Source organism: Saccopteryx bilineata, chromosome 3 (assembly GCF_036850765.1).
Source record: "Saccopteryx bilineata isolate mSacBil1 chromosome 3, mSacBil1_pri_phased_curated, whole genome shotgun sequence".
Taxonomy (NCBI): Eukaryota; Metazoa; Chordata; class Mammalia; order Chiroptera; family Emballonuridae; genus Saccopteryx; species Saccopteryx bilineata.
In genome coordinates this window covers 6,181,596-6,207,196 of record NC_089492.1, presented here as the reverse complement: position 1 = coordinate 6,207,196, position 25,601 = coordinate 6,181,596, and the positions used below count along the sequence as shown (strand labels likewise).

At 53.4% G+C, this 25,601-nt stretch overlaps 1 protein-coding gene across 2 annotated transcripts in view; it reads right to left on the bottom strand.

Annotated features, from left to right (window-relative positions):
* ZFAT (zinc finger and AT-hook domain containing) overlaps window positions 1-25,601 on the bottom strand; it is a 139,514-nt gene that overhangs the window by 27,381 nt on the left and 86,532 nt on the right. For both annotated transcript variants that reach the window (XM_066265616.1, XM_066265617.1), the window contains exons 11-13: window positions 19,511-19,599; window positions 10,008-10,146; window positions 1,464-1,582 (exon numbers count right to left, since the gene is read on the bottom strand). In XM_066265616.1, coding sequence (XP_066121713.1) covers window positions 1,464-1,582; window positions 10,008-10,146; window positions 19,511-19,599 — 347 coding nt within the window. The remainder of the gene's footprint in view (window positions 1-1,463; window positions 1,583-10,007; window positions 10,147-19,510; window positions 19,600-25,601) is intronic.

The following is a 25,601-nucleotide window of genomic DNA, read 5'->3' as shown; positions in this document are numbered from 1 at the left end:
TCCCTTATTAAATCTGGATTTTAAGTTATAGCTGGGTAAGTTCTCCACACACTCGATTTGTAATGAATCCACTTATGTTTTGTTCTGGTATTTGTCACACGTCGCTGTTTTGACATTGAAACCCCTGCTCCTTCTGCTCGGGGCGTTCTCTATTAGCCATTGATGATAGTGTATATTGATGATTTGCTATATTATCTATAGTGGTTTTTCATTCTTTTTATTGAATCTTCCAAAAATGCAATCGTGTCACCTGCAGACACAGAGGTGCTGTTTCTCCTCTTCCTTTGTGTCTCTGTCCCCTCTGCCTCGTCTGACGCGCCAGCCGACGCCTCCCACACGGCGTTCAGGAGCAGTGCTCCTAGCCACCCCGGTCCTCCTCCTGACTTCGGGGAGACACTCTCTGCTGTTTCCCCGTGAAGAAAGACACTGATTTGGGCTGAGACACATCTACCTTGTTTATCATCTTAAGGAATAGTCATCAAATTCTAATTGATTGGCTAGAATTCAAGCAGCAGTTGCTGGGCTTCCTCACACACCTTTTCTACAACCCTGAAGGTGACTGTTTCATTTCTCTCCCCAGGTCGATTGCGGTGATGGATTCCATGAGCACAGCCCCTCTCCTGAACCGCCCTCCCCTGGCATGGGGAATAATCCCCGCATTGTCGTGATGTATTAATATGACTGCCCTCCCGTGTTGTCAGAGTTATCCCCTGGCCCTTCCTCCCAACCCCTGGGTGCCCCGATGGCTGAGTCTTCAGAAAGACGTTTCTCAGCCGGGGGTGATTCTGACTCCAGGAAACACTGGCAGTGTCTGCGATGGTTCTGGGTTTTCACATCTGGGGGTGCTAGTGGTATCTAGTAGGTAGAGGTCTATGAGGCTACCCAATATCCTAATATGCACAGGGCAGCCCCTACCAAGGAAAAACAAGAATTATCCGATCATTATTTCCGTGGTGCTGACCCTGAGGAGCCCCGGAGCAGATAAGCTGCAGCAGTCTGTGGTAGTGGCCCTCGTGTCTGAGAGAGCGGCTCCTGGCCTTCATCACACAGAGTCTCCAGGGAACATCAAAGCTGACGGGAGGCACATGCCCCCAAGCAGGGAGCAGACTCAGGACACGGGGCCCTCAGGACACAGGACAGGTAAGACTCCCTTCCTCGCCTGCGTGCCTCCTTCAGATGCAGTGCCTGACCCTCTGGATTTGAGAACAGCAGAGGAGACCAACACAGACCTTCAGGAAACAGACTGAATCACACCCAGAGTTAGGGACCCCCGTGCACGGCCCAGCCCTTGTCCCGTGACGCCCCTCAGCTCTGAGATATGATCTGAGAAGGTTTCCCAGTGTCCCGACCAGACCGCCCAGAGCGCTGAGGGGCAGGCCCGGACCGGCCCCTGGGCCTGCCTGGTTTGCACGTGGTTCAGAAAGCGCAGAACTGTCCCCGAGCCCGCCACGCCCTAGAGTTACCTCCCACTTGGGCTCTCCTCCACTTTCCACCAACTTCAGGCCATGCTTGTTCTTCAGGTGCCTGTTGAACTCCCATTTGGTGCCGTAGACAAAGCTGCACACCGGGCACTTCAGACCACCTGCAGGCAGGGACAGCGCAAAGGCAGTGTCAGTGCACAGGAAGTGCGGCGCTCCGCCTTCCCCCTATCAGTCAGTGCACGGAAGCGCGGCGCTCCGCCTTCCCTCCGAAAGCCGAGAGCTAAGGAACACAAGCTTACCTCTGCGTTGGAACAGCAACAGTGTATGGTTTTTAGAACATAGATTTTAAAACATAGTATGTATCTTTTCCCCATGTAGTGAATGAGCATTTGAAGAGCCTGATTCTGTCAGGTTCCACCTCTGTGGTTCAACCAACCACAGATTAAAAATATTTTAAAAAGAAAAGAAAAAGAAAAAGTTACATTGTTACTGACGTGTACTATGTACTCAGGCCTAGGATGGTGTGTCTGTAGAGAGTTCTGTTTCTCGTCATTATTTCCTGAACAGGAGAACTATTTACATAGACCTTTCATTGCATGAGCTATGGTAAAGTAACCTAGAGAGGATTAGAGTGCACCAGAGGATGTGGATAGGTTACAGGCACACACTACGCCATTCCCTACCCGGGACCCGATGATGAGCATCTGGAAATTTTATCTGCGGGTGTCCCGGAACCAACCTCCCACAGATGCCTAGAGATGCCTGTATATACTCAATGGTTTAGGTACCAGAGAGAAATGAGTAAGATAAACCCTCTTGGCTGGTGGGATAAGTGGAAGGTGCTTTATGATAAACCAACATAAACTTTAAATTGTGAATGCTCAGATACAATTACAGAGGTTTTCTTTTAAAGGTCCCAAGTCCCTGCACTCTGCCTGGGCGAGGTAGATGCCCCTCCACTGAGCAGCCCAGTCTGCAGGCCTTCACTGTCACCCAGCCACCAGGTTACCGTCTCCTCACTGGGCCTCCCACTCTGTTCCTCTGCGCCTCCTGTCCACCCCAGCCACGACCCCCCGCTGCGTGCTCAGCCATTCTGCTCCAGGCTCCTCCTCCTGCCCCTTGAACCCTAGGGCACCAACTCATCACTCTTTATACCAGGCGTCCCCAAACTGCGGCCCCCTGAGGCCATTTATCCAGCCCCCACTGCACTTCTGGAAGGGGCACCTCTTTCATTGGTGGTCAGTGAGAGGACCACTGTATTTGGCAGCCCTCCAATGGTCTGAGGGACAGTGAACTGGCCCCCTGTGTAAAAAGTTTGGAGATCCCTGCTTTATACAGTAGCATCTGTCAGCTGGTGACTGTCCCACTTATTTCACCAGCTCAGACCTCTGCCCACCACTGCAGCTCAGACCTCTGCCCACCACACCAGCTCAGACCTCTGCCCACCACTGCAGCTCAGACCTCTGCCCACCACTGCAGCTCAGACCTCTGCCCACCACTGCAGCTGGAGACGCCGGGCCAGCAGGTCCTGTGCCCGCCCACAGCCACTCAAACACCCAAGCATCCCAGCACCTCCCAGGCCACTCAGCGCTGGCCGCAATGAGGAGCAACCAGCTTGTCACTGACCCGAGTCCCCAGTAGTCACCGCTGGCCTGCTCCCCACCCAGGACACAGACAACATCATGTCCCCCGCAGCTGAGAGACTCTCCAGCGGCTGTCCACCCACTTAGAATCAACCCCAGCTCCGCACTGTGGCCTGGGACCCCGTGTGGCCTCGGCCCTGCCTCCCTCTCTGACCCTGTCTCCTCCCCGCCTCCGTTCTCTGTCTCTGTCTCTGCACAGACCCGCCAGCCCCTCCCCGGACACCTGCCGGGAAGCCCTTCCCCCACGGTCTCCGCTCACCCGCGTGCTCCTCACTAAGGTGTCCGCTCCAGCACCACCCTCTGGAAGGCCTTCTCTGTCACTCCTAGCTAAGGCAGCCCCCCCCAAAAACACTCAGAACCCCCACGCTACAGGATACCCTGACTGCGTACTTGTCACGCACTAATCCGTGTCTCAGATTACATTCTGTGTCACTCCTGTGCATGTCACCTGCCGGTCCTCCCTTCTCAGACGGCGCCTGCGTGAGGGCAGGGACTGGTCCAGCCTTCTCCCTGCTCAGGCCCAGCTCCTGGCATCCGACAGGTGCTCGAGCAGCGCGTCTGCCTCGCCGACTCTGAGGTCAGAAAGTCCTCTTCTTCCTTTAGGTCTTTCTCCAGCCGACCTCGCTCTCCCCTGGGCCGTGGCCCCTTCCCTCTGAGCTCCTTTCCCCTCGGCAGAAAACACGTGAAGGCCCCCCAGGGGGAAAGCTCGCATCCTGTCTAGGTCCGGCGCTAGCCGGGAAGCGTCCCCTGTCCAGGTGCTCACGAGGACCTGGCGCCTCTGTTCCTTCTGAGACGGACAGCGGCTAGGAGGCCAGCGTCCTCTCAACAGCCTCCTGCACCTTCTACATCTTAGTCCGTGCGCGTGCAACTGCCCATCAAAACTAGTGGAATCCAGAGTGTGAGCCCAGCCAGGAAAGCAATGCGCAGTCACTTCCTCGCCTCTCTCCGTTACTTCGCAGGTGGTTCTCCGCCAGGGAAATCTTGCCTCTCAGACAGGGGGCATCTGGCAATGCCCGGAGAAACTCTTGGTTGTCACAACTGGCGAGGGCTCCTGCCTCTGGTGGGTAGAAACCAAGGATGCTGCTAAGCATCCTAGGACGCTCAGGACAGCCCCACGACAAAATAACGATCTGGCCCGTAACGTGGGCAGGGCTGAGGCTGGGAAGCCCTGTGAGCTTACGTCACAGCAAGCTGCTTTCTGGTCCCCGCCCCAACCCCACCCCCAGCACTGCACATGTCAAGGTCCACTGGCCTCCTCCTTGGTTAATCCAATGAGCACTCTGCACTCTTTGTTTTACTCCTAGTGACGCCATCACCACCACCACATACAATAAACACATCTTCCACTTAGGGGGCAGTTGCCCTGTGTCCAACGCCTCCTACATCAAGTCATGCTTTCTGCACAGGAGCCTGGTAGCATGGTCAACTCCGAGGCTCAGATGGCCACGTGCCCTTCAGAGGTTGCTCTGAAAAGCCAAGACCTGAATCCAAGCCTGACTAACTGCAGGGCCCACATGCTTGACCCCGGCCTGTGCTGCTGCCCAGCGTGACTTCTGTGGATTACATGACCATGTCTACCCCATTTTCCAGCCGTTCTCTTCCTCCTGGGCTTCTGTGACAGCCCCTCGTTCTTGTGTCTTCCACCAAGCGTGCCTCTGACTCGAACCCGTTTAGGTTCTTCGTCCTGTGTCCCCAAGCCGCACACATGCTCAGTCCCTTCTGTATCCCGGAGGTCGTCCAGTGACGTCCAGAGTACCCCTTTTCTCCAGCCTCACAGGGAAGCCTGTCCCTGGGCAGGGGAAGGCCAGCGCTGGACGCAGAGTGCTCTCAGGCTGCCGTGTCTACTTCCTGCTCACTGAGGAGGGGGTAGAAGAATTCTCTCCCGATGACCAGGTTGTCCTCACGGATGCGTGAGGGGGTGCATCGCATGGCTGAAGCCTCTCCCAGACGCAGTCACGACATGCTCGAAGTCCTGCCTCGATTCCACGCCCGCGGGATCTCACAGAGCGCTGTTCTGTAATCGGGGTTTCTCGTCTACCCGCTGAGGTGGGAGGTGCCCCCTCAAAGAGTCGTCAGCAGAGACGGTGACAGAGCACCCCCTCCCGATGCTGGGAGGGCACAGGAGTCGGACAGAGGCAGAGGACAGAGTCAGCAAAAGGCTAGCAACGGACACCACATTCTACTTCGAGAATATTCTCAAATAGATGTTATTTTCTGAAACTTAAACAGTCTGTACTCTTTTTCTTTTTTTTTTAAGGCAAACCTAAGCTCATTCTTTCTCGGCCAGAGGATAATGAAACTTAAGTTTTTAGCCTCTATTGTTACCATTTATTAATCATCAAAAATGGTGTAGTGTTCCTTTGACCACCTTTTAAACCCCCCTAACTCTCAGGCAGTGAGATACCACCTTTTTTTTTTTTTTTTGGTAAAACTGATGCTGGTTCTATAAAAACTAAACATGGGGCTACGAACAAAAGCAAACTAGGTAAGGCCACACTGAGGCTTTAACATGAAATTAAAGATTCCTAATAGGCTGCTTTTTAATAGAAACTAATTTAGGGAGGAAAACATCCTTCTATTATGTTTGAATTAAAATTAATATAATAATGCCTTCCACATTAATTAAAACTTCGACCTTTGCCACAGTGATGTTAATTAAAGAACAACAAATGGAAATCTGTAATCTAGACCAAACATATAACTCTGCCAGCTAACTGACATCAAGGCTGAGAGAGAAATTAATTTCTATTTCATTTCATTAAATTCTTAGGCAGTGCACAGTAAAAGGTCACAGAGAAACTTGGTGACTTTACCTGTAGCATTGATATTAAGCGTCCGTCATAAAAACTTCAAACCCCCAAACCACAATTTCCTCAGAGGAGTGATGGCCCAGGCAGAAGAACAGAATTCCGGGAGCAATTTTAAAAATCGATCCTGGCATTCCTTGATCTTTTTTGGAACGCGATATATTCTGGGGGAGTTTCAGGCACTAAAACGTGTGTGCTCCTTTGTGGTGGCTGACATTACTGAAAATTCAATTTCATTTCCAATAATCTGTCTCCCGGAACAGCACGGAACACTGAGCCGGGCAGTCACGAGGCCTGAACGCGGCGTGCATTCATGGGGCCCAGAATCACCTTCTCAGACTCTCGGGGAGTATTCTCCGAGGTGAAAATGCGAGAGCTCACATACTCAACAAAGGCACTGCAGTCGGCAGAAGAACGAGCCCCCAAAGATATTCCTGTCCTGATCCCCGCCACACGCAAACACCTTACCTTGCGTGGAAAAAGGGACATCAAAGATGTGACCCAGTGAAAGATCTGGAGATGAAAAGGTGGTTCTGGATCATCTGGGTGGACCCAACGTCAGTAACCACAGGGGTCCTTATAAGCAGGGGGGAGGAAGAAGGTCACAGTATTGTGACACAAGACCCTGCTGGCCACTGCTGGCTCTGAAGACAGGAAGGAGCTGGGGTCAGGGGTGCGTGCGGCCTCCAGACGCAGCGGCCTCTTCTCCGGGGCCTCCGGGAGGCCAGACTCGGCAGCAGCCCTGACTCTGCCCGGGAGACCCAGCGTGGACACTGCCCTTCGGACCGGAAAGGGAATGAGCTGTGCTGTTTTAGACCACCACCGCGGAGTCTGTGGCCACGTGTCACGGCAGCTAGAGCACACAGGTGCGGCTGCTCCAGGGTCCGGGGGACCAAACGAGAGGACACAGAGCCACCCCATGTCACAGTATTAACAACTGAGCAACAGCACCGGATGTGGTCGGCAGGCTCATCTCCCATGGCCCCTTAGTCAGCACCTGCCCACGGGTGCAGTTGGAAACCCAGCCCGGAACCGGCCAGCACAGGCCAGGTGGGTGCCACGTGGGAATCCCGGGTGAGTGCCGAGGCAGAGGGGTCCGTCCTGCCGACACGGCACACTGTCAGACCGTGGCCTTGAGACCCGGAGGATCTGAATCCCGTCCTAAACCCCAACCCCCCCTCCCACAAATCCACAAGAGCAACGGCGTCAGGGAACACAGCAGATAAAAAGCAGAGTGCGTCTTATCGTGGGCCAGGCTGACATCCAGAAACCCACGCGGGGGATCTGGTAACTGGAGCTTCAGCAAGGTCTCCCCCATCCCTGCCGGTCTCCTCACACACTCCCCCAGATCCGAGAGCCTCATGACAGTCGCGGGGAAGCAGCAGAAACAGAGGTGGGTCCTAGGGGCAGAGAAGCCACGGGCCTGAAAACAAGGAAACAGGAGGGTGTGAACAGCACCCTGTGCGGGTGACCTGCCGACACATCGTCGAGTGACCGATGGCAAATGAGAATCTCCAGGCACCCGACAAGAGGCCCACTGTTCCTCCTCCGCCTCTTTAACAAGTGCGAACTGAGACACACTTCAGGGACTTCGGCCCGGATGGTAAGGAACCCGGACTCTGTATCCAGAACCAGGTCCAGCTTAGCCACCTGTTCGCTCTGTGGCCTGGGCCGGTCATCTGCCCTTCCTGCGTTTCCCCATTTAAAACATGAATGAAGATGCCAACCTCACAGGATCTCGGTATGAAATAAACCAACGAGACAGCATAATAAATAGCATATCACCAGAAGCATCCACCAATAATGTGTGGAATCTGGGCCCTAGTAACAACAATTTTAAAATTAAAATATCCCAAAATCAAACAGATAGCTTTTGGGGTTAGCTGTTAGTTTCTGGATTTTCTTCCATATTATTTCCCCTGAATCTGGTGTGAAAAACTATGATATGAATATGCATTCAAGGTACCAATGTAACGTGTACATTATTCCAATATAGCTCAAAATAACAGGAAGATTTTAGCAGCTGCCAAAGTCTCTCTTTTCCCTGACCCCCTGCTCTCCCATTGCTTCTCTGTCTCCCTTGCCTACCCTCACCACAATGACCCTCTAACACCAGGGCCTGGGGGCAGGGTCAGCCCTGGGAGAAGCAGCTGACCCCCGCCCCTGCTTCCTGTTGCAGAGTCGGAACACAGAGCCATGGAGGAGCCGCCAGCCTTTGTCCCCAACCCAGGCAGTGAGCCGTCGATGCCACCAGAGCCCAGTGCCCAGCACAGCGCCAGGCACATTGGGAGCCCAGGAGACACATGGTGAAAAAGGAATGCAGGAATATATGTGACAGCAAATCTGAACCATGTGCCAAGTACTTGCTGCGTGTCAGGCACAGTCTGGGATCTCAGGGGAAAGTCCCTGCTCTCTGCAGCTTCTACAGGGCAGGGATCAGCCCTCCTCTTGGAAGACGTGCACTTGACGCTCACAGGAGTCAACTGGTCCAAGGGTCACAGGGAACAGGGACCTGGCTCTGGGTCCATCTGACTCCCAACCCTGTGCCTGGGCCAACCACTTGGGGCCACTTGAGAGAGTGCTGTGAACTCAGGGCATGAAACAGTTTGGCCTCTGCACTTTTTTTTGCAAGGCAATGCTGACAATTTGGAAGCACCCAGCAGTGATAGTATTATCAATCAGGTGCCCACGCCCGTCCCAGCAGCCACCAGAAACGTCTATTTCCTGCCAATCTGACCCAAGGGACGAAGGACGTTAAAGGACTCTCTAGCCTGCCACTCTGAGTTATTTACTGTGACCCTAGGCATCTGTTCTCTCCTCTGTGATTCCTGAATGTCGTCAAAAATGACGCAATAGCTCTAGGGGCCTTAGCTTATTTCAGAAAAAAAGAGACTACAAAAGCAAAGAATAAAAATGTGTTGTGTGCCAGGCAAGAGTCCTGTCATTCCACCCGGGTCACCAGCATGTGAGGCACTGCTATGGCCTCCACACTTGGGCGAAGGGCCCTGGGTAGAGAGGTTCCATAAGTCACCCGAGGACACAGCCACAGTGGGACACGCCCCTCACCACCAGCTCCATAAAACTGCCCCTAAAGAAAACACAGGCAGAACACGCCCCTCCCCCAAGGTCAGGAGGCTCCACGCTGTCATCCACGCCCACGCATCAGCCCGGTCACACAAGTGCGGAAGGACTCAACCAATTCATTCGTTTTAGATGAAGAGGCGTTGTTCGGTGATTCCAGCAAGCACATCTTCACGCCACCTCAGAACACTCGGAGCACCCCAGAGTGTACAACCCGACAGACCGCTACAACTGTCTTCGGTGTCACAGAGACACAGGACTCGGGAAAGAGCAGCCACCATCTTTCCGTTGAATTAACAATGTGCAGACATAACCTAGCATTTATCTGTGTGGCAGTAGAGTCTGCGCTAAACCCTCTCTACTTCAGGTGGGAACACAGGATTATTGCCCAAAAAAGGAATCAGGAAAAACCCCAGACTTTCCAGTAATATCAGAGGCTTCCTCCAGTCTCTTTAGTTTAAATGTTCTCAACATTTCTTTTTCTTTTCAGGACAAGGAATCTGAGGGCTCAGTAAGTACTTTTGGATGATCTAAAGACGCTCAGCCACACGTATGTTTACCATCGCGGTCTTTCTAATTTCAATAAAAGAACAATCTGGAAACTCTGTGATGTTCAACCACAGGTCCATGCGTAAATAAAATGAGGTCCCTTGATGTTGTGTTACAAAGAGCCCTTTGAAATACAATTAGGAAGACCAGAGGAAAACAACATGTCCACGCTAATCAATGTTAAGTAGAGAAAGGAAGCCACAAGCTGCCATTTATGCAAAACACACAGGCAGGGTCAAAGGGCAGAAGGCAATACAGATAAATGGGGGGGGGGCACAGAATCTGTGGGTGCGTGATTACTCCTCATTTCAGGTTTCTCTGAAGGTTGCTCTAGTGCGATCCTGCCCACAGGGAACGCTGGTAAGCGAGGAGGAGCAGGAGGGAGACAAGGCAGGGAAGAATCAACCCCTCAGGGCCCGGGATTAAATCCTCAGACATGGCCGCTCTTGTCAGCAGAAACGCAGCCAGCAGGGGACGGGCAGGGGCCCGGCCAGCACGTGGCCTACCTTGCTGGACGAGCGTGTCGGCTGCCAGCTCGCCGGCGCCCACGTTGGTGTACTCCTCGTCGGGGTGCTTCCTGTTGTAGTGCCTCTTCAGCGAGCCTGAGATGTTGCACGAGTAATGGCAGTGGGCACAGCGGAAGGGCTGCAGGACAAGGGAGAAGGTTCGGGAAAGGTGAGCCCCGGCCGAGCCCCAGCCGAGCCCCAGCCCTCGCTCAGCAACGGGGCAGGTGCAGCCCCCCCCCAATGTCCCACTCCCCAGTGTGCATGTGTGACACCCAGAACGTCTGCCTGCCGGGAGCAGCCCCACCCCCAGGGGGATGCTCTAGGGAAGAACATGACCCTGGGAGGTTGGGTCCTGCCTCTGCGGGACCAACTCAGGGACGGGGCAAGGTGTCCCCAGACTAGGAGGGGCCTCTGCAAATTTTCTTTCATTTCTTCATTACCTTTTCTTTTTTGTTCACCCCAGAATTTGCTCAATAAGAAAATAAAAAAGCAATACAATAACTCGCTTTTTTTTTAAGTGAATGCCTTTCAAAGTCGTTCCCTTTACAATTAATTCCCTGACGTACTTGCTTCTTTAACTAAACTATTTCCTGCACAGCATTTGCCTGTAAGCACCTGCCTATACACCAGTGTTAAGCCATCACTGTCCAGCAGCAGGGAAACCACCTGTTCAAACCCATTTCCACACAGCCCCCCTCACCTGGGCAAGACGAGGCACTTTCAGATAAAGACACAAACAGGTCACGCAGCCTTGTCTGCCACCATGCATCCTGCTTCAGCACTCAGAGTGGTGAGGGGGACAGGGTGCCTGCCTGCTCAGACCTCTGGGGGTCCCCAGGAGACCCGGCCACCTGCTGGGCAATGCGGTCACTGCCATGTCCGGGTCACTGTCACGTCCCACGTCCGCGAGCTCAGCCCCTGACCGTCCGGGAGCTCAGCCCCTGCAGGTGCAGGGAGGTCACTCCCCCCGGGACGCCCTGCACTGCACAACAGCTCCGGGGCTTAGGAGGATAAACCGCCCGTCTAGTTCCCTCCTGGGCTTGGCTGCAGCTTCCTCATGCCCGTCACAACCCTTCACACGGGCGCAATCAGCACCTAACAGCAACTTGGGATCCTCTCTACCGTCAGTGCTGTAACTGAAGGGTCGCCGGGTTTCCGCAGGGAACCTCGCAGGCGAAGGAGGGAGCAGGTGACGCCACTCCGCCCGCCGCCAGGCACAGCGTCTGACTACACTGTTACCCGGCAGATCTCGAGGTCTCACTTCTGAAGCACGGGCCTCCTGACCCCTCCTCTGAGCCAGGCACAGTCCCCCGCCCTGGGGATGTGCTGATGCAGGAGGGGGATGCGACCTCTGCACACCCACGAGTTTTTCCATGCAGAGAGCCACTGCAGAGAGGAAGTGCTGCGGAGGCCGGCTGGATCATAAACCTTGGTTTCGAAGTCAGATGCCATGGACAGCAGAGGGTGGGAGCGCTCAGGAGGGACATTATTTACCGTAAGCTTTCAGGCCAGCAGCCGGCCACGGAAGACGTAGGAGGCTACAGTCGTATAGTTTATGTGACACAAACAGCAAAGTCCCTACTGTCATCCAAAAAGAAAGTGAATCAAGAACAAGGCAGCGGACCCACTGTCATGCTTACCACTCAGCAGTACACTGGAATTATCATCAGAAGTAAATGTGACCTAACGTAATAATCGTAGCATTTCAGCGCTTTTGCTGATGGCTACTGTGACACAAGATAGTTCCAAGTGCCTTACATGAGTTAATTCCTGTAAGTCTCACAACCACCTCTTGTGGTAGGTATAATTAGTACCCCCATTTTACAGATAAGAAAACTGAGGTATAGACGTTTAAGGTATGCGCCCAAAGTTTTACAGTCTCCCAGGCTGACCACCTGGTCTGCACTGGATCTGGGGCCCTGGGCCCAGCCGAAAACAAAGAGATGATGTGACTTCCCCTTTATCACTATCTTCTCAGCCTCTCTCTTGGCTGGGAGCCCGGCTGGGAGGGGCGTGGATTGGTATTCTTTGATTTCCTGGATGTAAGGCAGCCCAGATCAACTTCCAAGAACAAGAACCACCCTGGCGGGCTGGGTGCCATGCGGGTGGCCCATGGGTCACTGCGGTCAGGCTGGCAGCAGCCAAACCAGCGCAGAGGTGCAGTATCCAGACAGTAACGTGAGCCCAGGCGGGCGTCGAGTGGGGGGACGACACCAACTTCACACTGAGAATGCCACTCTGGAAATGAACGGAGGGTGGGTTAGAAAGGGACAGACGGAGGCAGGGAGCCTCTTCGCCAGTCGCAGCAGCAGCGCGAACGAGAGACACCGAGAGCCTGGGAGGAGAGAGAGGGACAAAACACCGACCAGGAAGAGTGAGTATAAGGGATGGAGGAGGCACAGGGACAAAACACAGACCAGGAAGAGTGAGTTTAAGGGATGGGAGAGGCACAACCAGCCAGGCCTATGACCAGATGCAGGGTATAGCAGAGAGACGGACGGGTCCCTGTTTCCAGCACAGACGACAGGAGGAAGGCGTCCTGTTAGCTGTGGCAGAGAGGGCGAGAGGACAGCACCCTGGACGCCCAGGAGGATGGGTCCAGGCAGTGGCTGGAGACAGGAGAGGAACAGTCAGGGGAAAGTTCTGGGCCGTGGATACACATCCAGGCACAGGTCACTAGGACATGTCCCAGCTCAGAGCTCAGCCACTGCAGGAGAAGGTGACCCGGAGAGAGGCACCCTGGAGCCTGGGGACAGAATGGAAGGACCAGAGAGAATGACAGCAGGGAAGAGAACTGGGTGTCTGGAGTCTCAGAGCCAGGGGAATGATGTCCCTCGTGGAGTAAGGAATGACAGAGTCAAGTGCACTAAGAAATCCAGAAAGACAGGGCCTAACAAGGGTCCCCTGGACCTGGCCACTGGGGCCATGGGCACGGAGGGCCTGACTGAGGAAGAAGAGTGTCAGTCACATGCTGAGAACACAAGGCGGGTCACGGGGAGAAGGTAAGGGGCAGGAGCTGGATTTGGGGTCGTTTCGATGACATTTCATGACCCAAAGACTCTTTCTCAAATGGTGCATTAAAGACCAACACGTTGGATCGGGGAAAAAAAGTGCAATTGAACTTGTTGAGGCTGAATCTCTAGGTTCTCTGATTTATGTCAAGTAAATTATATTTTTTCACAATTTGAGGATTTCCTGTTCTGGTTCTTCAAAAAGAAAGAAAGAAAATATGGGAGGACAGAAAGTCCTGCCTCACGTGTGAAACTGGGTTCCATGGAGCTGGATGAGAAGATGTCTAACTGTATTCAAGAGGGGCTCATCCGATTGCCCACCAGCGTCAAGAAAGGAACTTAGAGAAAGGTTGTAAAACAGGCGAGAAGCTGGCTGATGAGGCAACGTCCAAGGTCAGGACGGCTTCCGGTAAAAAGACAGGGGGGGCCCTCCCAGGTAAGACGTTCGAGTCGAGCTATAACTGAGTACAGCCCAACTGTCACACAATGACATCAGAGGTTCAGAATGCAGAATGGGAGCCTGCCGCTCTGGGACGGGCCCGCTGCTCTCTGCAAAGAACAGAAAAGGAAATGCCAAGAAAGAAAGTTCTAGATGACTGGTGAGGTAAAATCCACAGCCACAGGTCACCATTGGTCATAACCTTGGTTTCAGAACCCAGCTGGAGACAGAGGCAGAGAAGACAAAGCACAGGTCTAATTGGCATCCAGGTGGGTTAGGACCCAAAACGCAGACAAGGCTGTGCACCTGTGACCGCCTGTCCTGAGCGCACGCCAGAAAGGAGACGCCTGCGTTCCAAGGAGCAGCAGGGCCCATGGGCTTCCCTGGACCCGTGCCACCGATGGTCAGCCTTTCAAGAGGCCGCACCCAAGCTTTCAGAGCAGTGTCATTGGGTGGGTGAGACCGCCACCCCAGCCCAGGGTGACTGTGCCCTCCACACTGACCCTTTGTGCCGCCAAAGCCATCGCACCATTTGTGCAGGAGAGTAAAGTTCTTGTGATTTTTCTTTTCTTTTCTTTTTTTTTTTTTTCGGCCCCAAATCTTCAAACTGCTAAGTCTGAGATCACAAGGTTGGGATCTCCTTTAGAGATCTGCTGTGACAGGCACAAGGCCATGCCTGGGGCCAAGAATTCAGAGGTCTTTGTATCCTTCCACAAGCACAAAGTCACCTCTGTTGTCAAATAAAGCCAGAGCCAAATTAAACAATTTAAAAGAACAAATGTTTTAAAACCGTGGGGTACCATAAGTTCAAAAAGGGGTTGCATGGAGACAATTATCTCATCACAATAAATAACAGTGAGTCAATTCGCACTAATTGCTTTTCGTGCCAGAGCTCAGGAGATGCTTCCACGTTCTCCGGTTATTGATTTTTTGGTAATCACCTGTGCTGTCAAAAGTGCAGTATTTCCAGAGAATATACCGTGTGTTATTAGGGATTTCATTTAACATAAGTCAATCCAATTGTGTCCTTCCCCCCCCCCCCCAAGAAGGGCTTTAAAAGTCTAAAAGACAAGGTAGCAGAAGATGGAATAAGAGGTTTCCAGCAGAGACATTTCAGTCCTAACCTTGTAATAAGTGGTCCCTGGGACCGCCCCTTCCCGGCCACGCCCCTTCGGTCTCCTCCCACACGCACGCATGCCTCCCGGACAACACGTGATCACAGATGCTCCGCTTCCATCCGAGTTGAGAACTGAAAAGCAGAACACATGCAGGCCATCGGCGCCCTCCCCTTTCCTTTTATCCTCTTTGTTTAACGTTTAGTCATCTCCACTGAACCTGGGAAACGTTCCGGCTGCTGAGTTCGCCCTCAGTCAGCATTTCGCTTAAAGACTGTGCTCCAGCTTGACAGCTGAACATACAACTGCCGGCCCAGGTCACCACAGCAGAGGGAACATGCAGAAGAGGCGAGCGCGTCCCTCTGCTTGGCCTGGGCGGGAGGCAGTGCTGGACAGACAGTAGCTCTTGTCCACAAAGAGACAAGCACAAAATCCCAGCTCCACCACTTGCATCCTCTTGAATATGTGCTACTAAACTGGACTCTGGGCCTCAGTTTCCTTGTCTACAAAATGGGAATATCAAAACCTACAGAATAGGGCTTTCTAGGGAAAAATCAGGTCACATATGAAGAACACCTGCTGTAATGCCAAACCTACATGGCTGTTATGAAGGGGACCGTCCACCAGTCTTCATTATTCTGACACCAAATATTTAATTAAACACTCCACCTGTGGTGGGGCTTTCTGATGGGAGAGAGAACCAGTTCACGGGCAAGAGGAGACACTGGAGGAGAAACAAAGCCCAATGCCATGAGCAATGCCCGGTGACCTAGCTTCCTGAGGGGACTGGGACTCGCTGTCTGAGGAGGAACTTCAACAGTGCATAAATGTGTGCTTCCCAAAAGGATGCTTATTCAAGGTCTCTTCTGTGCTCTCACTCCCTTGCTCGCCAAGCTTAGAGTGGCGACCAGGAAGACATCGTTAGCACAGCCACACCCTGGCTGGCCTCCCCCAAACACCACCTTCATCCAATTCAGCATCGAAGCCCCGCACGCCCCGTGCGAACTCAGCGGCCTGTGTCTTCTGCCCGTGTAACTAACTCACTGCTACATCGCACGGACTCGCTGGGATATGAACACCTTAGAGACCCACTGCATTGTCAAGGACGCAATGCCCCTGGATTTGTGAACATCTGTCAACCAGAGAACTTTCTGGCTGCTAATAGGTTGTAAACTCTAGGTCTGACATATAGGATACTATTATAGTAACCGGCTTAAACCACGGCTTTTAAAAAATGACAGAATAATGAGGCGGTCTTGTGGGTTCCCATGGCACACAGCACACCATTTAACACACTTGCTGTGATTATATGACTCAGGAGCCTGGCAGAGACAGACGAGGCCTGGCCTCATCCCCTCCCCCTCAGCCCCTGGCTTGCTACCTGGCACTGGGGGGGGGGGGTGTGTGTGCAGAAAGGGTACATTCAAGAAAAGAGTCAACATCTCAGGGTTTTTGCATCAGACATTCAGATGAAAATTTAGTACTTCGTTTATATTTATGTTACCTCTTAAAATTCTAAGTGTTACATCTGTGGGATCACATACACACTCCCTCTGGAATACTCGTCAATGATAACAAAATCATCGACTGAAATCTCCCTTACTTCTCACCAGTTTGATGGGGATGCTTGTGTTGAGCACATTTTAAGCTGACAAGCAATCCACTCTTCAGGCTTTGTGGCATAAATTCGAGGATTTAGTTGGTTTTAGAGACATAGCAAATGTTAAGTTAAATTTAACAGTGCCTTCAAGAGGACGGTCGGCTGGCCTCCCTTTGAAAGGACCTGCTCGCCTCCACCTCCACACTCACGGCTGCAGGAGAAAGGGCCAGCCTTCACCCGGGAAAGCAGGGCAGAGGACCGACCAGAGCTATTTGTCAGACAAGCCCAGGCCTTGTTGCAGAGCAAAGAAGTGGGAAGTCAGAGGCAAGGTCAGCAATAAGTCACACTGAACAGTTTCCAAAGTGGCCAGATTTAGAAAATTGCTGATCTCAAACTGAATGTTTTGGGTTTTTATTTTTTTGCAGACTTGCACATTCACACACCCAATTTTTGACTTGCTTTCCAGAATTCCACAGCCTCCTGGGGCACCAGAGCCTCACAGAGCAAAGACCCGGAGTGCACACGCCCTGCAGCACCAGGCCCTGTGGCGCGTCTCAGCGCGACGCAGGAAAACGGGCGGGAAGTGGTGACGCGGAGGGAAAGGCCAGGCGTAAGGACCAGGCCCCTGGCTCAGGGAAACCAGCTCTGGGAAAGCAGGGCTGGTCCAGCAGTGTCCAGGAGAAACAGCCACTCTGGAAGGAAAAGGAGAATGCATAAAGAACTCTGTGTGAGAAATGGACCTTGTGGAAGGTCAGGCACATTCTACAGGAATATACCGAGTCAGTGGAATGAGGGGACTATGACTTCTTGAGCAAAGAGACCACGTCACAGGCACCTCGCCTCTTCAACTGAGGCCTGACAAAGCAGACAACACTGCACAGGTGTGACCATCTTTTGATGAACAGAGAAAGGAAGAAACCAGGACAGAGTGTGGACAGAATAACATTTCAGATCTTTGTGCCGAGCCCTCTGGGAAGCACTTACGACTCATCATCTATAGAGCGACAAGAGGCACTGCTCTGTCCCCACATCACAGAAATGTTACGGAGGTTACCTGACTTGCCCAAGGTCCCACTGGTAGTATGTGGCAAGGCTGGATTCTAAGACAGTGGGATCACAGGGCCACAGTGTATAATGTCAAAAACAAAGGGGGGGGTGCGAGCTGCAAGAGACGGGCTCACACAGAAACTGCACGCTGGATGGGACAGTTTCTCAGACTTTCCCTGTTTTTGATGACTTGGGCAGTTTTAAGGAGCAATGATGAAGCACTTGACAGCATGTCCCTCAGTTGGGGCTGGTTGACTTTTTACTATAATGGTGGATACATGTTACTATACATTTGTCAAAACCCACAGAATATACAACACCAAGAGTGAACTATGGCCTTTGGGGGATTATGATGCATCCACATCGGGTCAGCTGTCACAAATGCACCACTCAGTGGGAATACTGAAAATAGGGGAGGCTGCGTCCAGGGGAACAAGGGGCAGTTGGTGTATGTGACCTCCCTGTACTTCCCATTCTACTGTGAACCTAGTACTACCTTAAAATTAGTTTATTATTGATAAAAAGAGAGAAGACTGGTGAAATCCAAATAAGGCCTAGACTTTAGTTCATAGTAATATATCAAAGTCAGTTTCTTAGTTTGCATAATATACTAGTCGTGTAAAAGGAGAGCAGCACAGACTCAATCAGCCCTGGAACAGAGAATGTTTCTATTGACAGTGATGGGTCCTACGAGCCTACCAGAGAAGGAATTCCCCCAGGTGCTTCTGCCCATGGGCCACGCTGCCTACAGGATGAGGGATGGGCGGTCTGTCTGCCTGAAAGCAAAGCGTGGGGCAGCAAGGCTGAGAGGACGCCCCGTGCTGTTAGACCCCGCCCCCGCCCCCGCCCGCAGCGTCCTCCGGCCCAGCGGCTCTTCCCGCACACCCATACTAGGCTGACGGCATCCTCGCCCCACCAGGGCTTGCACCTGGACGACAGAGGCAGGACGCAAACAGGACACCTTCAGCCTTTGTGGATGCCCGCTGGAGTGACGGGCTTCCCCAGTGCTTCTGAGCCCTTCGGATTTTAGGACGACACACACGCTGTTGCCATGACTACAGCCACTGTTGGGCTACTCTTAACAGTGAACACTGGGAAAGAGCACACCGTCCGACTATGAAGGGAGGGGTTATGCAGCTACTGAATAGTAGTTAACGTATTTTCATAGAACGTGAAAAGGCCTGTGAAGTGGTGATAAACAAGGCACTATGTGTCGCCTAGAGCGTGCAGGCCCCGCAGCGCCGCCTCTGACCGGAGGTCCTCCGTGAGACCCGTAGAGGAAGCTGTCCCGGCCACCCGCCCGGCCACGCAGCGAAGCCGCGTTCTCCAGCACAGCCTTCCGGCAGTAAGGATGACACTCATCTCCACCAAGAAAACGCTCGGTTTCAGCGGGACCGCAGTCACGTCTGAAGAAATTACCCGTCCGACACGTACGAGGAGAGGGGACACAAAGCATTCTCCAAATCTTATTTGGTGAACACACACTGACTTTATTTTTATACCATATAAATAAAAACATGTCATTGCAAAAGGCAGTGTGAGGCTGACCCTGTTACCGTGTTTCTGGACACAGATGACAGACACACTGTAAATTATGTACCTAGACCTGGAAAAGCGAACCGGTTTTACCGCGCAGGCCAGTGCAGTTAGCATGCGGCCGGAAGACTGAGGCCTCCTCCGGGGTCTCGGAAAGCGGGGAGGGCGGAGCTCCCGGTCACGTGGCCACTGGTATGGAGAGGAGGGCGGGGACATACACTCCACCGCGGAGTAGCCGTGTAAAAAGAGTGGGCGTGCAGTGGGAAGCGTAATTGAAGAAACATCCATTCGAGGGATAAAGGAACAGGAAGCCACCATCTCTGAGCCCCTGCTACACACTGGGCACCGTGGTGGGCACTCCCTGAGCACCAGCTGCAGCTCTTACAACCTGCCGGGTGGGCCCCTTCGCACCTGTCGGCGCAGGGATTTCCCTAAGGAGTCCGGGATCTAAAAGCACACGGCCTCGTCCTTAAAGCTGCCGTTCGGTGCTCTACAATGGTTTTGATGGTAAGCATACCTGTTCCCTAGTGTGCACCCTCTTACACACTCTTCTTGGCCTGGGTTTCCAAAGGAGAGAGAAATGCCACCCTTCTGGGAGGAGTCCAAGGCATAGCTCCTTTATTCCGTGAGTACCAGCTGTGGGGGCCCGACCGTGAAGGGGGTACCGGAAGTAATGGGCGGGTGCCCTCCCCTCCTTCCTTCTGCAGAGCCATGCCTTTGCAGCTCAAGCTCAGCTGCGCCCCCCAGGGCCTTACCTTGAAGGAGGCATGCTGTTCCATGTGCCGCAGCAGCTGCGGCTTCTGGGCTGCCGTGTAGTCGCACACCGTGCACTTAAACTGCTTCCCTGCAAAGAAGGGAGGACAGGTGAGCGTCGCCAGGCCACCAGCACCTGCATGTGAAGGTGGTGCCGGACACGGAGCCAGGCGCACGAAGATGCCCGTCATCCGGGAGTCCAGAATCTCAGAGGGGAACCGGCCAGTAGGGGCACAGACACAGGAGAATAGCTGAGTCCCCCAGGGAGGAAAAGCCAGCTTGGCCTGGGGCGGCCCATGGGCGAGAACACCTGAGCCAGCTCCTAGACAGAGTCCAGGTGTGTCCAGGTGAGCACGGAGGGACAGGGGAGCATGAAGGAGTGGAGCCCGGGGTGGTCAGGAGAGCGGAGCAGTGGGCTCTTCCTTTCGGACCTAAAGTGTAAATTCTGGAGAGAGTCCCGAAGTGGCCCTGGGAGGCCGGGCGGCCAGAACTCTCTAGAAGCGTGGGCGCTCCCCTGAGAGCCAGGAGTGCCTACAGAAGGCCATGCAGCAGGGAGCCAGGTCTCTTAGAAACCCCTGATTTGGGCAGGGGCATAAAGGGCAGGGATGCTAGCAAGAAAACTCTAGAAAAATACAAAACACAGCTCCTGTAAGAGGATTTACGTTCCAGCAATAGGTACACATTCCATGATGGAATGAACAGGCACATGTTAATGGATATATAGGGCACATTTTTTATGCCCTGATTAGCATAAGTAAAACCTCAACTTTGCAATAATACAAACCTGTACAACCCAGTATAACTATGACCCACTTCTCAGAGCAGTGAGCTGTTTGCCAAGCGGCTTCCTGCTCACGGTGCAAGCCGGTTCAGGGCACCACGACACAGCCCCCACACGCGGACCACGGGAGGCCCGCTCCTTCTGGGGGCCTCTGCAGCCTCTGCTCTCCCCTCCTGTGCACGCCAGAACCCGAGGGAAACAGGCTGGCGGTACCGGCTCCCCACGAAGCCCGTCCTCACCAAGGAAACCAGTGAACTCTGCCATGCCGAGCCAATGTCCAAGTTCAGTCCTCTCTTCCCCAGACCCGCCTGCTCCTCTGAACCCACCCCACCGCCTCCCTGGCCTCCGACTGCTCGTCCTGAGCTTCCTGAAGTATCCTCTCCCGTCTGCCTCCTTTACACACCCACATTCCACCATGTTCCCGTCCTGCAAGCATCACCCCGTGGAGCTGTGCCCTATGGGCTTTTGTAAATTTCGGTGCCCAACTCTGCCTCTTCCATTCTGACCCTTCCCTGAACTTGAGATCTGAGCATTGCAGTGTCTGCAGAACTGCCCGCTTAGCTGTCCCCAGTGCCCTAAACGGACTCGTGTTGTACCCACCAAGAGTCCTACCACCACCACCCTGATCGCTCACGTCACAGACCCGGCAGCCTTCCTCGGCACGTCCGTGGCCCTAACTTCACTCAACTCACTTTTCGGATTTCCACGCCTAAATATTTCCGCCTGTTTTTTCTCTAACGCCTCCACTGGTGTTTTAGGCTCTCTTTCCTGGACAATGGCAAAAACCTCTAAATTGGTTTCCTTCCTCCATGCAACCTTCCCATCCATCCATCCATCAACCATCCATCCAAAATACATTCACCCACAAGGAAATTTTACAGCTTACATGAATAACACTTTCAGTAAGGGCAGCAAAAACCGCAACAGTAGAAACATATTAATACAACCATTTTACTTATCATTCCAGCTGAGCAAACCTCAAATTCCAGATTCTCGTAATTCTGCAAGTGTAAAGTGTGGGGGAAACTTTCTCATGTGTAAGGCTGTCAAGTCTCAATTACAGAGGAATTAACACCTTCTTTTAAACTCAGCATCATCTTTTTCCACACACTTGTGTGCATCTTCCATCCAGTCTCAGCCACCCATATTTCCCCACTGACTCACGATTCCCACAAAAACATCATGACTGAGCCAGGAAGCCCAAGCCCAGCAGTGTCCGGGCCATCCACCACCAGTGGGGAGAACACTGATAGAACCATTCTGTGATTTGATAAATATTATCATTCATTATCAATACACTTTCATCAAACAGTGAAGAGTAGGCCCTGATTGGTTAGCTCAGTGGATAGAGCATCAGCTTGGTGTATGGGCATCCCAGATTCGATCCCTGGTCAGGGCACACAGGAGAAGCAACCATCTGCTTCTCACCCCTCCCTCTCCCCCTTCTCTCCCTCTTCCCCTCCTATACGCAGTGGCTCAATTGGTTCAAGCATCAGCCCCAGATGCTGATGATGGCTCAGCTGGTCTGAGTGCATCAGCCTCAAGCGCTAAAAATAGCTTGGTTGATTGGAGCATCAGCCCCAGGCATGGGTTGCTGGGTGGATCCCAGCTGGGGCACATGTGGGAGTCTCTATCTCCCTTCCTCTTACTTAAAAAAAAAAAAAAAAAAAAAAAAAAAAAAAAAAGCCCTGGCCGGTTGGCTCAGCGGTAGAGCGTCGGCCTAGCATGCGGAGGACCCGGGTTCGATTCCCGGCCAGGGCACACGGGAGAAGCGCCCATTTGCTTCTCCACCCCTCCGCCGTGCTTTCCTCTCTGTCTCTCTCTTCCCCTCCCGCAGTCAAGGCTCCATTGGAGCAAAGACGGCCCGGGTGCTGGGGATGGCTCTGTGGCCTCTGCTTCAGGCCCTAGAGTGGCTCTGGTCGCAACATGGCGACACCCAGGATGGCCAGAGCATCGCCCCCTGGTGGGCAGAGCATCGCCCCTGGTGGGCGTGCCGGGTGGATCCCGGTCCCGGTCGGGCGCATGCGGGAGTCTGTCTGACTGTCTCTCCCTGTTTCCAGCTTCAGAAAAATGAAAAGAAAAAAAAAATTTTTTAAAAGAGTGAAGAGTAAGTGGTGGAAATGCCCTGAAATGAGTCAGTGCAATCGCCTCCGTAGAGATCAGGAGTTCGCCTTTCACAGTATCGTCCCAACTGTGCAGCAAGTGAGGACAGAGGCAGCTCCTAAAAGCCCTCTCTTCCCGTGGCAGCGGAGCCCGGGCAGTAAACACCACAAACGTTTTCAGCAACCACGGACTGCCTCCACCAGACAGGCCCCGGAGAGCACTTGGCATAATCTTCTGCTGCCTAATTAAATAATGCGATGTAGATTCATGACTAACCATGAAACAGCCCTGCTCTGCGACAGTGAGTCTGTTTTCCATCCCCATACTCCAGAAAACCACAGGGAGAGTGGATGGGAAGCCTAGCACCTCCTCAAGGGAAGGGGACAGCAAAGGGCTGCAGACAGACAGCAGATGGCCGTGCTTCGATGCGAATCTCGCGGCACCCCAGGAAGAGACAAGGACGATGACAAAGAGAAAGAGGCTGATATTTTAGACACTTCCCACGACACGCCTGGCTGGCTGGGCCTACCGAGTGATTGGCCATCGGCCGCTGTGCTGAAACTGGGTGTGTCTGATCACCTGTGTACCCCTCAGCCTGGGGTGCGGGGCCAGGCGGTGTGACCCCCACATATGGAGGAGGCTCTAGGATCCAGAACCGTCATCCAGGTTATGAAGTGGTCAGTGGCAGAGCCCAAATTTGGACCCCCAAAACCCTGTTCACAAATAAGTTTGTGAACATGTATATGTTTGCTCGCTTATAGTTTGTATTGGGTGTGGGGGACAGGCTGTAAGCAGGTAAGGTTCTTACAGCCTAAGGCTTAGTTTTAAGACTAACCTTTCCCACCCTTTTAATCCTAAAATCTTCTCAACACTAAGCTTTTCCCCACACCCTTGACTGTTGCATGATGTGGGGTGGTGCACTCTCATGAGGAATCCCATTTATGCCTCAGATAAGTGGCTTTGTATCAGAGACTTCCTTATTTGTGTATTGGCTTAAAGGCTTTAATTTCTATACTGTAGAATAAGGCAGACCAGGGGCTCTCTCGCTCAGATCCTGCCATCAGCATCGCAGAGGAGAGGCAGCCAGGATGGCGGAGTGCTGAAGGAGAAGCCAGTTTGTGCAAAGAGAAGGAGATGGGGAACAGAGGTGAATAAGGCTGGTGGGGCCTTTGATTCTAGGAAACTCAGATGAGTCAGTGGCTTTGGGAGCCCTGAATGGAAAGGGAAGTGTTTTCCCACTGTATTTTCTCGCCTACCGGGTATGAGCTAGGATTAAAGCTAATGGCCCACCAGTTCTTGGCTCCATTATTTCATTACTTTCTGTCCAAATTCGATGTGAACCTGCATGGGCCAGGCGGCTGTGATGGTGCCCATAGCTACTGGCTTTACAACAGCCATATAAGGACTGTCTCAGCTAATCAGGGCACAAGACAATCGCTACAAAGAGAACAAAGGATTATAACAGCCATGGGCACATCTGCACCATTCACACATAGAAGTTTGTCACCAGGGATGGCTGCCACTCAGGAAGGGCCACCCACGAAGGGCCAGCAGCGGCGTTCTCCTTCTGGCTCTGCCCAGCTCACCCCGTGGGACCTGACTCCGTCTCTGCTGCTCCTCAGGGGCCCGTTAGAAAAACAGGGAGGAACCATGCCTGCTACAGAACGGGCTCAGACCTCAGGTGGCAGGCAGCTGGGAAGCAGCCCCCTGAGGATGCGAGTGCACACAGGGGACCTGGCAGGAGACCCTCCTCCACCCCGGCCACTCAGGTGGCAGGCAGCTGGGAAGCAGCCCCCTGAGGATGCGAGTGCACACAGGGGACCCGGCAGGAGACCCTCCTCCACCCCGGCCACTCAGGTGGCAGGCAGCTGGGAAGCAGCCCCCTGAGGATGCGAGTGCACACAGGGGACCCGGGAGGAGACCCTCCTCCACCCCGGCCACTCAGGTGGCAGGCAGCTGGGAAGCAGCCCCCTGAGGATGAGGGTGCACACAGGGGACCCGGCAGGAGACCCTTCTCCACCCCGGCCACTCCGGAGAGCAGAGCAGCACCTGCAAGTCCTGCACTTTGACCTCTGACACACTGAGACCATCCAAGTCCAGGTCTAATGGAGCCCGCCTAAGGTAACACGCTTTGCACAGAGAGAACCACAACAGACCAGGCGGAATGTCTGTAAACTGTGATAAAAGGATCAACAAGTCTCTTTACAAAAGGCTCTCCTGACCCTGCCCCGAGCAACCGCCCTGGCTGCGCCCGACCCAGAGCACGCCTTGAATGATCTACGATGGCTGGCAGGACCCTCGAGGGTGAGGGTCCCTGTTAGGACGCCGAGTCCACACCCTCCTCCTCTCCACCCCCTCCCATTCTGCGATTCTGCGCACAGAGCACGCCTGCCCCGCCTCCAGGTCTCTGCACTCGCTGCCCCCAGGGCCTGGCTGCACCTCCCAGGTTCCCGGTGCTCACTGACTTCTGTCCCTCAAGTCCATTTGAATGTCACCTTCTCACAGAATCTGTCCACGACCTTCCCATTTACAATAACAGTCCCCCATCACCCTTTACTGATTCAGGCTTGGCATTCTCAACTTGTCATTTTTATGTTGACACTGAATCGTTTCATGTTTCCATTTCATCTCCGTGTCTCAGCTGTGACACACTGCACGTTCTACTGATTTTTTTTTTTTTTTTTGTATTTTTCTGAAGCTGGAAACGGGGAGAGACAGTCAGACTCCCGCATGCGCCCGACAGGGATCCACCCGGCATGCCCACCAGGGGCGACGCTCTGCTCCTCCGGGGCATCGCTCTGCCGAGACCAGAGCCACTCTAGCGCCTGGGGCAGAGGCCAAGGAGCCATCCCCAGCGCCCGGGCCATCTTTTGCTCCAATGGAGCCTTGGCTGCGGGAGGGGAAGAGAGAGACAGAGAGGAAGGGGAGGGGGGTGGAGAAGCAAATGGGCGCTTCTCCTATGTGCCCTGGCCGGGAATCAAACCCGGGTCCCCCGCACGCCAGGCCGACACTCTACCGCTGAGCCAACCAGCCAGGGCTCTACTGATTTTTTATTCTTCAGTTTCCTGACAGTGGTTTCTGCTTCTGTTGCTGGTAACATTGCCCACCATCGTATCCAAGGTGCCTAGCTGCCCACCCAACTCCTCGATTCATCTTTGGTTAATCCATCCGGGACCGTCCCAGGGCTGCGTGCTGTGGGGACAGAGACA